This window comes from Oncorhynchus gorbuscha, linkage group LG17, assembly GCF_021184085.1.
Source record: "Oncorhynchus gorbuscha isolate QuinsamMale2020 ecotype Even-year linkage group LG17, OgorEven_v1.0, whole genome shotgun sequence".
In the NCBI taxonomy this organism is placed as follows: Eukaryota; Metazoa; Chordata; class Actinopteri; order Salmoniformes; family Salmonidae; genus Oncorhynchus; species Oncorhynchus gorbuscha.
Window position 1 is genome coordinate 4659038 of NC_060189.1, and position 15000 is coordinate 4674037.

General features: G+C 44.7%; 1 protein-coding gene across 4 annotated transcripts in view; it reads right to left on the reverse strand.

Annotated features, from left to right (window-relative positions):
• The window catches only part of LOC124001217 (E3 ubiquitin-protein ligase TRIM9-like), a 132723-nt gene that overhangs the window by 24210 nt on the left and 93513 nt on the right, over positions 1 to 15000 (reverse strand). For 2 of the 4 annotated variants that reach the window (XM_046307845.1, XM_046307844.1), the window contains 3 exons: positions 13104 to 13407; positions 11990 to 12152; positions 10770 to 11003 (listed from right to left, as the gene is read on the reverse strand). In XM_046307845.1, the coding sequence (XP_046163801.1) occupies positions 10926 to 11003; positions 11990 to 12152; positions 13104 to 13407 (545 nt within the window). In that variant the 3' untranslated portion in view covers positions 10770 to 10925. Of the gene's footprint in view, positions 1 to 10769; positions 11004 to 11989; positions 12153 to 13103; positions 13408 to 15000 lie in introns of those variants that run through there. The other 2 variants (XM_046307843.1, XM_046307842.1) reach the window with 1 other exon arrangement.

A 15000-nucleotide genomic window follows, 5' to 3' on the forward strand; every position in this document is an offset into this window, starting at 1 on the left:
GCCTTTATCCTAGATGACCCCCCCTCACTCTGTCTCTCTCTCTGACCCACTCTCTTTCTCTCTCTCTCCATAGGTCAGTGAGGATATTTTGGGCAGAGTGCACCTGCGGTAAAGACCAAAGTGAATTCTGTCTAGTAGCCTCCATAATGACTCAACGAAAGAGGCAGACAGAAAAACAACTGAGTGTTTAGAGAGTTGGCAGTGGTATTAATGAAGATTTAACTCAGTCAAGCAGCAAGACCAGGCAGCCCAAGTTACCCCTCTATAGGTCTGGAGTTGCATTGTGCTATCCCCTTTATAGCCTAACCCCAGGTCTACTGCTCCGGTAGTCATGGTTACACTAGGTCTACTGCTCCTGTAGTCATGGTTACACTAGGTCTACTGCTCCGGTAGTCATGGTTACACTAGGTCTACTGCTCCGGTAGTCATGGTTACACTAGGTCTACTGCTCCAGCAGTCATGGTTACACTAGGCCTACTGCTCCAGTTGTCATGGTTACACTAGGGCTGCTGCTCCAGTAGTCATGGTTACACCAGGTCTACTGCTCTGGTAGTCATGGTTACACCAGGTCTACTGCTCTGGTAGTCATGGTTACCCCAGGTCTACTGCTCCAGTAGTCATGGTTACACTAGGTCTACTGCTCCGGTAGTCATGGTTTCACTAGGCCTACTGCCACAGTAGTCATGGTTTCACTAGGCCTACTGCCACAGTAGTCATGGTTACACTAGGCCTACTGCTCCTGTAGTCATAGTTACACTTGGCCAACTGTTTCTGTAGTCATGGTTACACCAGGCCTACTGCTCCAGTAGTCATGGTTACACCAGGCCTACTGCTCCAGTAGTCATGGTTACACTAGGTCTACTGCTCCGGTAGTCATGGTTTCACTAGGCCTACTGCCACAGTAGTCATGGTTTCACTAGGCCTACTGCCACAGTAGTCATGGTTTCACCAGGCCTACTGCCACAGTAGTCATGGTTTCACTAGGCCTACTGCCACAGTAGTCATGGTTACACCAGGCCTACTGCTCCAGTAGTCCTGGTTAAATGTTGGCCTTCCTCTCAGTCAACACCCAAAATAAAAAGCAGTTGGAAGAGGGATGATGAATGTATCTAAACCACCCTGCAATACAGTAGGCTTTGTATGATTCCCAAATCACCCTGCGATACAGTAGGCTTTGTATGATTCCCAAATCACCCTGCGATACAGTAGGCTTTGTATGATTCCCAAATCACCCTGCGATACAGTAGGCTTTGTAAGATTCCTAAATCACCCTGCGATACAGTAGGCTTTTGTAAGATTCCTAAATCACCCTGCGATACAGTAGGCTTTGTAAGATTCCTAAATCACCCTGCGATACAGCAGGCTTTGTAAGATTCCCAAATCACCCTGCGATACAGTAGGCTTTGTAAGATTCCTAAATCACCCTGCGATACAGTAGACTGTAAGATTCCCAAATCACCCTGCGATACAGTAGGCTTTGTAAGATTCCCAAATCACCCTGCGATACAGTAGGCTTTATATGATTCCCAAATCACCCTGCGATACAGTAGGCTTTATATGATTCCCAAATCACCCTGCGATACAGTAGGCTTTATATGATTCCTAAATCACCCTGCGATACAGTAGGCTTTGTAAGATTCCTAAATCACCCTGCGATACAGTAGGCTTTATATGATTCCTAAATCACCCTGCAATACAGTAGGCTTTATATGATTCCCAAATCACCCTGCGATACAGTAGGCTTTGTATGATTCCTAAATCACCCTGCGATACAGTAGGCTTTATATGATTCCCAAATCCCCCTGCGATACAGTAGGCTTTGTAAGATTCCCAAATCACCCTGCGATACAGTAGGCTTTATATGATTCCCAAATCACCCTGCGATACAGTAGGCTTTATATGATTCCTAGTGACATCCAATACAGTAGGCTTTATATGATTCCCAAATCACCCTGCGATACAGTAAGCTTTATATGATTCCTAAATCACCCTGCGATACAGTAGGCTTTATATGATTCCTAATGACATCCAATACAGTAGGCTTTATATGATTCCCAAATCACCCCGCGATACAGTAGGCTTTATATGATTCCCAAATCACCCTGCGATACAGTAGGCTTTGTATGATTCCCAAATCACCCTGCGATACAGTAGGCTTTATATGATTCCTAATGACATCCAATACATGGAGATGCTTACAAAGAGGATGCCTCAAGACATCAATGCAGCATCCTCTTACCATGGCCCTGAAATTCTCTTGGAAATACTGTAGTTAGCCCCACTGGGATTTTAAAGGGCTCAATATGACAGCCCAGAGAGCTGTACACTAAGTCTAATCTCACTGTATATGTCTCAATTGGTACCCTATTCCCTATAAAGTGCATTACTTTAGACCAGATCCCAATCAAAAGTAGTGCACTAAACAGGGAGCCGTTTTGGGATGCAGCGGCCGTGTGCTGAGGTAAAGACTATAATCGGTTTATCAAGTGTTTCTAGGTATAAAAAGGTACAACTATGAAGTTCTAACAAAGGGAGAGGACCTTTAAATCCTGTCTTTGTTTTCTGTAGCCCATCAACCACTAACGCTAGCCTGGGTACCAGTTTCCTTTGTGTTCTTCGCCATTACTTGTCAAGCCAAACTTGTTGACAAAGAGTGGAATGGTAGCACAAACAGACTGGTACCCAGGCTATATCTCTATTTACTGTACAGTTTGAGAGCAGCAGCACACATCAGACCACATTTACAGCTTTTAATGACACAAAACAGCACCTCATGGGATATATTCCCTTTCATTATTAAATTCAGAATTAAAGTTACAAAATAAGGAACAACAGTGATGTAAACGTGGGAAATCCCCAACGAAAATGCTCTCTGTCCGAACTAATAACATCAATAACTAATGACGTGAATAACTAATACATCTATATCCATCTCCTCAACATAACAACATTTTCATGAATGATAGTACAAAAACTATTCAGGACTCGTAAGTGGCACCCTATTCCTTACCTAGTGCACTACTTTTCACCATAGACCCCCTTTAGTTAAGAAAGTAGTGTACTATAAAGGAAATATCGTTCCATTTAGGAATCATCCTATGATTCATAGGGTTCCATTCAGGAATCATCCTATGATTCATAGGGTTCCATTCAGGAATCATCCTATGATTCATAGGGTTCCATTCAGGAATCACCCTATGATTCATAGGGTTCCATTCAGGAATCATCCTATGATTCATAGGGTTCCATTCAGGAATCATCCTATGATTCATAGGGTTCCATTTGGGAATCATCCTATGATTCATAGGGTTCCATTCAGGAATCATCCTATCATTCAACCACCTACAGTAAGAGTATTAGTATGCTGTGTTGTCGTGACACCTTATTCACAATAACCTGTAATGTATGAGGGGGAAAACATCCAAACATTTTCATTGTTGTTGGTCACCTACATCATCATCACCCCAATGACGAACCCCCCCCCCCCCCCCCCATACTACCGGTCCTACTGATAGCATAATAAAACAGTTTAATAACAATAATACTACTAATTATAGAGCCTCTTGCCAGCTGCCAGTGGATAGATCCCAAAGGGTACCCTATTCTCTACACAGCCCTCTACTATTAACCAGAACCCTATAGGCCCCATGTAGGCAATAGGGTACCATTTTAGCACGTGGCCATAGGCATACTGTACATATATATTCAGCGCTAAGAAACATCATTGACAGCTGCACTGTGGAGAAACAGACGGTGAGACGTCCAAAATGACATCCTATTCATTATATACTGTAGTTCATTATATAAGAAATGAGGTCCCATTTGGGACGCCCAATAGGGTCAATAAATAACCCATTTGGGACACCCAATAGGGTCAATAAGTAACCCATTTGGGACGCCCAATAGGGTCAATAAGTAACCCATTTGGGACGCCCAATAGGGTCAATAAATAACCCATTTGGGACGCCCAATAGGGTCAATAAATAACCCATTTGGGACGCCCGATAGGGTCAATAAGTAACCCATTTGGGACGCCCGATAGGGTCCATAAATAACCCATTTGGGACGCCCGATAGGGTCAATAAGTAACCCATTTGGGACGCCCAATAGGGTCAATAAGTAACCCATTTGGGACGCCCGATAGGGTCAATAAGTAACCCATTTGGGACTCCCAATAGGGTCAATAAATAACCCATTTGGGACGCCCGATAGGGTCAATAAGTAACCCATTTGGGACTCCCAATAGGGTCAATAAATAACCCATTTGGGACGTCCAATAGGGTCAATAAGTAACCCATTTGGGACTCCCAATAGGGTCAATAAATAACCCATTTGGGACGTCCAATAGGGTCAATAAGTAACCCATTTGGGACTCCCAATAGGGTCAATAAATAACCCATTTGGGACGCCCGATAGGGTCAATAAGTAACCCATTTGGGACTCCCAATAGGGTCAATAAGTAACCCATTTGGGACACCCGATAGGATCAATAAATAACCCATTTGGGACTCCCAATAGGGTCAATAAGTAACCCATTTGGGACGCCCAATAGGGTCAATAAGTAACCCATTTGGGACGCCCGATAGGATCAATAAGTAACCCATTTGGGACGCCCGATAGGATCAATAAATAAAGACCTGCTTACTTCCAGTAGTAGAATAGAATAAGTCGACTCTCTCGTTAGTTGGTTACAAACTATGGATGAGGTTGAGGTTCACACAAGCAAAGCCACTGGTAGCGTCTCATTTACAGAATACAATAGCAATTACGGTCCATGTCTGAGTCACAATTGACAACATGTTCTCTACGTAGTGCACTACTTTTCACCAGAGCCCTATGGGTCAGTCTGAGAACAGCACACAATTCTTTGAGAAAGAATGGTCCTTCTGTAGCTCAGTTGGTAGAGCATGGCGCTTGTAACGCCAGGGTAGTGGGTTCGATTCCCGGGACCACTCATACGTAGAATGTATGCACACACGACTGTAAGTCGCTTTGGATAAAAGCGTCTGCTAAATGGCATATATTATTATTATTATTATTAATTGCCCTGTTGGGATGCAGCCCATTGCTTTCTGTCAGGGATCAGTGCATCGGTCACCGTCAGCCTTCTACAGGTAGATCTGAGTTACTGGTCTCTTCAGTCTTCTGCTGCTGTCCCTGGATGTCATAAATGGGTAACTCGCCAACGTGCCTTTCTTTAGTCTCTTGTAGGTGTTGTGTGTATGTTTTGGTGGGACAGGAAATGCTTCAAGGATTCTAAATGAAATGATGGTGTGGAGATGTGGTACCATGTTTACTGTTGCGGGAGGTGTGTGTGTGTGTGTGTGGGGGGGGGTGTGGGTGTGTGTGTGCGTGCGTGCGTGCATGTGTGCGTGTGCGCGCGTGTGTGTGTGTGTGCGTGTGTGTGTGTGTGCGTGTGTGTGGGTGCGTGTGCGTGTGTGAGTGCGTGCGTGTGTGAGTGCGTGCGTGTGGGTGCGTGCGTGTGTGTGTGTGTGTGTGCGTATAGCATTAGAACATCACCATGGCAACATTTAGAGACCACAGAGTTATTACTATGACTCGCAGATACAACACAGGGTTGTTATGGTGGATACAACACAGGGTTGTTATGGTTGTTATGGTGGATACAACACAGGGTTGTTATGGTGGATACAACACAGGGTTGTTATGGTGGATACAACACAGGGTTGTTATGGTTGATACAACACAGGGTTGTTATTGTGGATACAACACAGGGTGGTTATGGTGGATACAACACAGGGTTGTTATGGTGGATTCAACACAGGGTTGTTATGGTGGATACAACACAGGGTTGTTATTGTGGATACAACACAGGGTGGTTATGGTGGATACAACACAGGGTTGTTATGGTGGATACAACACAGGGTTGTTATGGTGGATACAACACAGGGTTGTTATGGTGGATACAACACAGGGTTGTTATGGTGGATACAACACAGGGTTGTTATTGTGAATACAACACAGGGTTGTTATGGTTGATACAACACAGGGTTGTTATGGTGGATACAACACAGGGTTGTTATTGTGGATACAACACAGGGTGGTTATGGTTGTTATGGTGGATACAACACAGGGTTGTTATGGTGGATACAACACAGGGTTGTTATGGTGGATACAACACAGGGTGGTTATGGTTGTTATGGTGGATACAACACAGAGTTGTTATGGTGGATACAACACAGGGTGGTTATGGTTGTTATGGTGGATACAACACAGGGTTGTTATGGTGGATACAACACAGGGTTGTTATGGTGGATACAACACAGGGTTGTTATTGTGGATACAACACAGGGTTGTTATTGTGGATTCAACACAGGGTTGTTATTGTGGATACAACACAGGGTTGTTATGGTGGATACAACACAGGGTTGTTATGGTGGTTATGGTGAATACAACACAGGGTTGTTATGGTGGATACAACACAGGGTTGTTATGGTGGATTCAACACAGGGTTGTTATTGTGGATACAACACAGGGTTGTTATGGTGGATACAACACAGGGTTGTTATGGTGGATACAACACAGGGTTGTTATGGTGGATACAACACAGGGTTGTTATGGTGGATACAACACAGGGTTGTTATGGTGGATACAACACAGGGTTGTTATGGTGGATACAACACAGGGTTGTTATGGTGGATTCAACACAGGGTTGTTATGGTGGATACAACACAGGGTTGTTATGGTGGATTCAACACAGGGTTGTTATGGTGGATACAACACAGGGTTGTTATGGTGGATTCAACACAGGGTTGTTATTGTGGATACAACACAGGGTTGTTATGGTGGATACAACACAGGGTGGTTATGGTGGATACAACACAGGGTTGTTATGGTGGATACAACACAGGGTTGTTATGGTGAATTCAACACAGGGTGGTTATGGTGGATATGGTGGATACAACACAGGGTTGTTATGGTGGATACAACACAGGGTTGTTATGGTGGATACAACACAGGGTTGTTATGGTGGATACAACACAGGGTTGTTATGGTTGTTATGGTGGATACAACACAGGGTTGTTATGGTGGTTATGGTTGTTATGGTGGATACAACACAGGGTTGTTATGGTGGATACAACACAGGGTTGTTATGGTTGTTATGGTGGATACAACACAGGGTTGTTATGGTGGTTATGGTGGATTCAACACAGGGTTGTTATGGTGGATTCAACACAGGGTTGTTATGGTGGATACAACACAGGGTTGTTATGGTTGATACAACACAGGGTTGTTATGGTGGATACAACACAGGGTTGTTATTGTGGATACAACACAGGGTTGTTATGGTTGATACAACACAGGGTTGTTATTGTGGATACAACACAGGGTGGTTATGGTGGATACAACACAGGGTTGTTATGGTGGATTCAACACAGGGTTGTTATGGTGGATACAACACAGGGTTGTTATGGTGGATACAACACAGGGTTGTTATGGTTGATACAACACAGGGTTGTTATTGTGGATACAACACAGGGTGGTTATGGTGGATACAACACAGGGTTGTTATGGTGGATACAACACAGGGTTGTTATGGTGGATACAACACAGGGTTGTTATGGTGGATACAACACAGGGTTGTTATGGTGGATACAACACAGGGTTGTTATTGTGAATACAACACAGGGTTGTTATGGTTGATACAACACAGGGTTGTTATGGTGGATACAACACAGGGTTGTTATTGTGGATACAACACAGGGTGGTTATGGTTGTTATGGTGGATACAACACAGGGTTGTTATGGTGGATACAACACAGGGTTGTTATGGTGGATACAACACAGGGTGGTTATGGTTGTTATGGTGGATACAACACAGGGTTGTTATGGTGGATACAACACAGGGTGGTTATGGTTGTTATGGTGGATACAACACAGGGTTGTTATGGTGGATACAACACAGGGTTGTTATGGTTCTTATGGTGGATACAACACAGGGTGGTTATGGTTGTTATGGTGGATACAACACAGGGTTGTTATGGTGGATACAACACAGGGTTGTTATGGTGGATACAACACAGGGTTGTTATGGTGGATACAACACAGGGTTGTTATTGTGGATACAACACAGGGTTGTTATTGTGGATTCAACACAGGGTTGTTATTGTGGATACAACACAGGGTTGTTATGGTGGATACAACGCAGGGTTGTTATGGTGGTTATGGTGAATACAACACAGGGTTGTTATGGTGGTTATGGTGAATACAACACAGGGTTGTTATGGTGGTTATGGTGAATACAACACAGGGTTGTTATGGTGGATACAACACAGGGTTGTTATGGTGGATACAACACAGGGTTGTTATGGTGGATACAACACAGGGTTGTTATGGTGGATTCAACACAGGGTTGTTATGGTGGATACAACACAGGGTTGTTATGGTGGATTCAACACAGGGTTGTTATGGTGGATACAACACAGGGTTGTTATGGTGGATTCAACACAGGGTTGTTATTGTGGATACAACACAGGGTTGTTATGGTGGATACAACACAGGGTGGTTATGGTGGATACAACACAGGGTTGTTATGGTGGATACAACACAGGGTTGTTATGGTGAATTCAACACAGGGTGGTTATGGTGGATATGGTGGATACAACACAGGGTTGTTATGGTGGATACAACACAGGGTTGTTATGGTGGATACAACACAGGGTTGTTATGGTGGATACAACACAGGGTTGTTATGGTTGTTATGGTGGATACAACACAGGGTTGTTATGGTGGATACGGTTGTTATGGTGGATACAACACAGGGTTGTTATGGTTGTTATGGTGGATACAACACAGGGTTGTTATGGTGGTTATTGTGGATACAACACAGGGTTGTTATGGTTCTTATGGTGGATACAACACAGGGTTGTTATGGTGGATACAACACAGGGTTGTTATGGTGGATACAACACAGGGTTGTTATGGTTCTTATGGTGGATACAACACAGGGTTGTTATGGTGGATACAACACAGGGTTGTTATGGTGGATACAACACAGGGTTGTTATGGTGGATACAACACAGGGTTGTTATGGTGGATACAACACAGGGTTGTTATGGTTGTTATGGTGGATACAACACAGGGTTGTTATGGTGGTTATGGTTGTTATGGTGGATACAACACAGGGTTGTTATGGTGGATACAACACAGGGTTGTTATGGTTGTTATGGTGGATACAACACAGGGTTGTTATGGTTGTTATGGTGGATACAACACAGGGTTGTTATGGTTCTTATGGTGGATACAACACAGGGTTGTTATGGTGGATACAACACAGGGTTGTTATGGTGGATACAACACAGGGTTGTTATGGTGGATACAACACAGGGTTCTTATGGTGGATACAACACAGGGTTGTTATGGTGGATTCAACACAGGGTTGTTATGGTGGATACAACACAGGGTTGTTATGGTGGATACAACACAGGGTTGTTATGGTGGATACAACACAGGGTTGTTATGGAGGATACAACACAGGGTGGTTATGGTGGATACAACACAGGGTTGTTATGGGGTTAATTCCATTTCAAATCCAGTCAATTCAGAAATTATTCAGAAATTTCAATTCCTACTCTCATCAATGAGGAAAATTTGGAATTGAATTTGGGTTTATTTTCTGAATGAACTGGAATTGATATGAAATTAACCAAAACCCTAATTGTCCCTGTAAGTCTATGATAACATTGTTGTCCTCTACAGAGTTCTAGAACCAGAACTAACAGGGCAGGGTTCTGGAGTCTGGTGATGAGTAGTAGTCTTCTTTGATTGGTTAGATGGATGAAGCTGGTAGACTTTAACCCAATCATAATAATTTACATGTTAAGACAGGACAGTAAGCTCAGAGTTCCATTTCCAGGTAAGAGTTCCAGGTGTCCATGGTTATGGAGCAGGATGTTTGTACATGTATGGCAGAGTATCCATGGTTACAGAGCAGTATATACATGTATGGCTGAATATCCATGGTTACGGAGCAGTATGTATGTATGTACATGTATGGCTGAATATCCATGGTTACAGAGCAGTATGTATGTATGTACATGAATGGCTGAATATCCATGGTTACGGAGCAGTATGTATGTATGTACATGTATGGCTGAATATCCATGGTTACAGAGCAGTATGTATGTATGTACATGTATGGCTGAATATCCATGGTTACGGAGCAGTATGTATGTATGTACATGTATGGCTGAATATCCATGGTTACGGAGCAGTATGTATGTATGTACATGTATGGCTGAGTATCCATGGTTATGTAGCAGTATGTATGTACACGTATGGCTGAGTGTCCATGGTTACAGAGCAGTATATGCATGTATGGCTCAGTATTGAGAGTCGTGTACTGTACAGTCAAGGCTATGGGTCTGGACCGTCTGGTGATCTGTAGAGCTCAGGGGTCAGGAGCGTCGTCAGTCGACGTCACTCCAACCCAACACTAGTCCCGCGATCGACAGGCAAAGATTGCTCTATCTGATGTAAGACGATGTGGCTGGTTGGTCTATAGAGGAAAGGGAAAGGAGGGTGTGGTGTTGTGTTGTGTACAAATTAATGTGAGTTAAATTAACCCCCCTGGGTACATCTAAAATCCCACCTTATTCCTATGTAATGCAATACTTTTGGCACAAGTCTGGACAAAAATAGTGCCAAATATAGGGAATAGGGTGCAATTTGGGACATAACCCTAGAGAGCCCAGAAATTGAGCAGCCTGGTGCCTTTCTGAGTACCAAATGGCTCCGTATTCCTTATGTAGTGCACTATTAGGGAATAGGGTTCTATAAGACTCTGGTCTAATGTATAGCACTATGTAGGGAATAGGGTTCTATAGGGCCCTGGTCTAATGTAGTGCACTATATAGGGAATAGGGTGCCATCGTCTTGCTTCACTGAGGTGCTGAGTCAACTCCTTAACACACTGAGCCAGACAGGTCTGCTTCCCCTGGAGTGTAGAAGTCAGGAATGGGCAGGCCGGTGTGCAGGGTCACCTACAGAACACAGGACAAACATCGCCATCATCATCATCCTCCTCCTCTTCCTCCTCCTCATCATCATCATCATCATCCTCCTCATCATCATCATCATCCTCCTCATCATCACCATCCTCCTCCTCTTCCTCATCATCATCATCATCATCATCATCCTCCTCATCATCATCATCCTCCTCATCATCACCATCCTCCTCCTCTTCCTCATCATCATCATCATCATCATCCTCCTCATCATCATCATCCTCCTCCTCTTCCTCATCATCATCATCATCCTCCTCATCATCATCATCATCACCTATCCTCCTCCTCATCATCATCATCACTATCCTCCTCCTCCTCTTCCTCCTCCTCATCATCATATCCTTGCATCATCATCCTCCTCATCATCACCATCCTCCTCCTCTTCATCATCTATCATCTACAGCTACCTGGTTGGAGTAATGGTTTCCACGTTGGGGCTACTCTGGTTGGTAAAACATTGTTTCTACGTTGGGGCTACTCTGGTTGGTAAAACATTGTTTCTACGTTGGGGCTACCTGGTTGGAGTAATGGTTTCCACGTTGGGGCTACCTGGCTGGTAAAACATTGTTTCCACGTTGGGGCTACTCTGGTTGGAGTAATGGTTTCCACATTGGGGCTACCTGGCTGATAAAATTTTGTTTCCACGTTGGGGCTACCTGGTTGGTAAAACATTGTTTCTATGTTGGGGCTACCTGGCTGGTAAAACATTGTTTCTATGTTGGGGCTACCTGGCTGGTAAAACATTGTTTCTATGTTGGGGCTACCTGGCTGGTAAAACATTGTTTCTACGTTGGAGCTACCTGGCTGGTATTAACAGTATTTCTATGTTGTGGTGACATTACCTCAACATTAGTACACTGTTTCTACTTTTGGGATACCTGGTGGGTAATGTTTCTACGTTAGGGCTATAACATCGTTTCTATATTGGGGACTGTAACGTTTCTACGTTGTTTCTAGGTTACCTGTACGTTGCGGTTGAGGCTGACAGCAGGGTAGTAGATCCCCTCGATGCCTTCGAAGGCCACAGGACCCTGCTGTTCGTCGTTGATGAGGAAGATGAGCACCCCTCTGGTGAAGTCTAACAACACTCCCACTGTAGCCTCTTCATTGACGCCCCCGTCCGTCCTGAAGAGACACACAAACACAGGGGTAAGATCCAACACACACACTATGCACTGAGCAACAACACACACACTATGCACTGAGCAACAACACACACACTATGCACTGAGCAACAACACACACACTATGCACTGAGCAACAACACACACACTATGCACTGAGCAACAACACATAAGGTCCAACACACACACTATGCACTGAGCAACAACACACACACTAAGCACTGAGCAACAACACACACACTATGCACTGAGCAACAACACACACACTATGCACTGAGCAACAACACATAAGGTCCAACACACACACTATGCACTGAGCAACAACACACACACTAAGCACTGAGCAACAACACACACACTATACACTGAGCAACAACACACACACTATGCACTGAGCAACAACACACACACTATGCACTGAGCAACAACACATAAGGTCCAACACACACACTATGCACTGAGCAACAACACACACACTATGCACTGAGCAACAACACACACACTATGCACTGAGCAACAACACACACACTATGCACTGAGCAACAACACACACACTATGCACTGAGCAACAACACATAAGGTCCAACACACACACTATACACTGAGCAACAACACACACACTATGCACTGAGCAACAACACATAAGGTCCAACACACACACTATGCACTGAGCAACAACACACACACTATGCACTGAGCAACAATACACACACTATGCACTGAGCAACAATTAGTACCAGGTGACATACCTGTTAGTTTGTGAGTTGTGTGTGTGTGTACCAGGTGACATACCTGTTAGTGTGTGTGTGTGTGTGTGTGTGTGTGTGTGTGTGTGTGTGTGTGTGTGTGTGTGTGTGTGTGTGTGTGTGTGTGTGTGTGTGTGTGTGTGTGTGTGTGTGTGTGTGTGTGTGTGTGTGTGTGTGTGTGTGTGTGTGTGTACCAGGTGACATACCTGTTAGTGTGTGAGTTGTTATGCATGAACCAGGAGCGGTTGTTGTCCACGTACATGGCCCAGGCCTTGTCGTCTTTCCCCAGCATCACGTCCTTCAGCACGTCGCCGCGGGCAACCCCGAACGCAGGGTCTGGGTGGTTGTCATAGCGATCCACCGTGATCTCCCAGTAGTGCACACCGCGGGAGAAGCCGGAATTACCCATGACCACCCTGTCGTCGTAGCTGTTGCACGTCACCGTCAGGTTGTCGTTGGAGAGGATGATGTCAGGGTGGGCCGACGCGGGGTCAAAGGTGAACCAGGCAACTGTAGAATGTACACACACACACACACACACACACACACACACACACACACACACACACACACACACACACACACACACACACACACACACACACACACACACACACACACACACACACACACACACACACACACACACACACACACACACACACACACACACACACACACACACACAGGTTCTTCCATTATAAGGTATGGTCAATGTGATCAGAGTGAAAACTTGTAACAGAGGACAAGAGGCTAGCTAGGTGGTGGTCTAGTCTGAGGTAAGTGACTCTATGTTACTGGTGACTGTAGCCAGAGAGGTAAACTACAAAGTAGGATCAATGAGCTAGCCAGCTAACTTTGATAAACATCCAGAAATAACGTTATTTTATGGTTCATTAAGAAGGCTGATCACACACAGTAGAATATAATGTTTGTTGAAGTCAATTAGTACATGACCATTTCAAGGTTATCTTTCTATAAAAAAAACGAAAAACGTTTCAGAATATTCAAACAAGTTAACTGGCGAAGTCCTTGATTGTGTTTTGTAGTTATAGTCTTTTGGTCCCAAATCTGGCACGACAACAGTTGGCCAAACAGCAAAATGAGATCTGGAACCAGGCAACAGTAGTCTGACGTTTCATCAATGACCAACATGAAGACACACATTGAATACTTGAGTGTTACCAGAATATATGACTTCTATCCTGACTGATACTCTATAGCGGAGTTTCCCAAACTCAGTCCTGGGCCCCCTCTGGGTACACGTTTTGCCCCAGCAATACACAGCTGATTCAAAGTATCAAAGCTTGATGATGAGTTGGTTCCTGGAGAACAAACCCTCCCCTAGGTTTTCACTCCAACCCTGTTCCTGGGGAACAAACCCTCCCCTAGGTTTTCACTCCAACCCTGTTCCTGGAGAACAAACCCTCCCCTAGGTTTTCACTCCAACCCTGTTCCTGGAGAACAAACCCTCCAATAGGTTTTCACTCTAACCCTGTTCCTGGGGAACAAACCCTCCCCTAGGTTTTCACTCTAACCCTGTTCCTGGAGAACCCCCCTCCCCTAGGTTTTCACTCCAACCCTGTTCCTGGGGAACAAACCCTCCAATAGGTTTTCACTCTAACCCTGTTCCTGGGGAACAAACCCTCCCCTAGGTTTTCACTCTAACCCTGTTCCTGGAGAACCCCCCTCCCCTAGGTTTTCACTCCAACCCTGTTCCTGGAGAACCTCCCTCCAATAGGTTTTCACTCTAACCCTGTTCCTGGAGAACCTCCCTCCCCTAGGTTTTCACTCTAACCCTGTTCCTGGAGAACCTCCCTCCCCTAGGTTTTCACTCCAACCCTGTTCCTGGAGAACCTCCCTCCCCTAGGTTTTCACTCCAACCCTGTTCCTGGAGAACAAACCCTCCAATAGGTTTTCACTCCAACCCTGTTCCTGGAGAACCCCCCTCCAATAGGTTTTCACTCCAACCCTGTTCCTGGGGAACAAACCCTCCAATAGGTTTTCACTCCAACCCTGTTCCTGGGGAACAAACCCTCCAATAGGTTTTCACTCCAACCCTGTTCCTGGGGAACAAACCCTCCAATAGGTTTTCACTCCAAC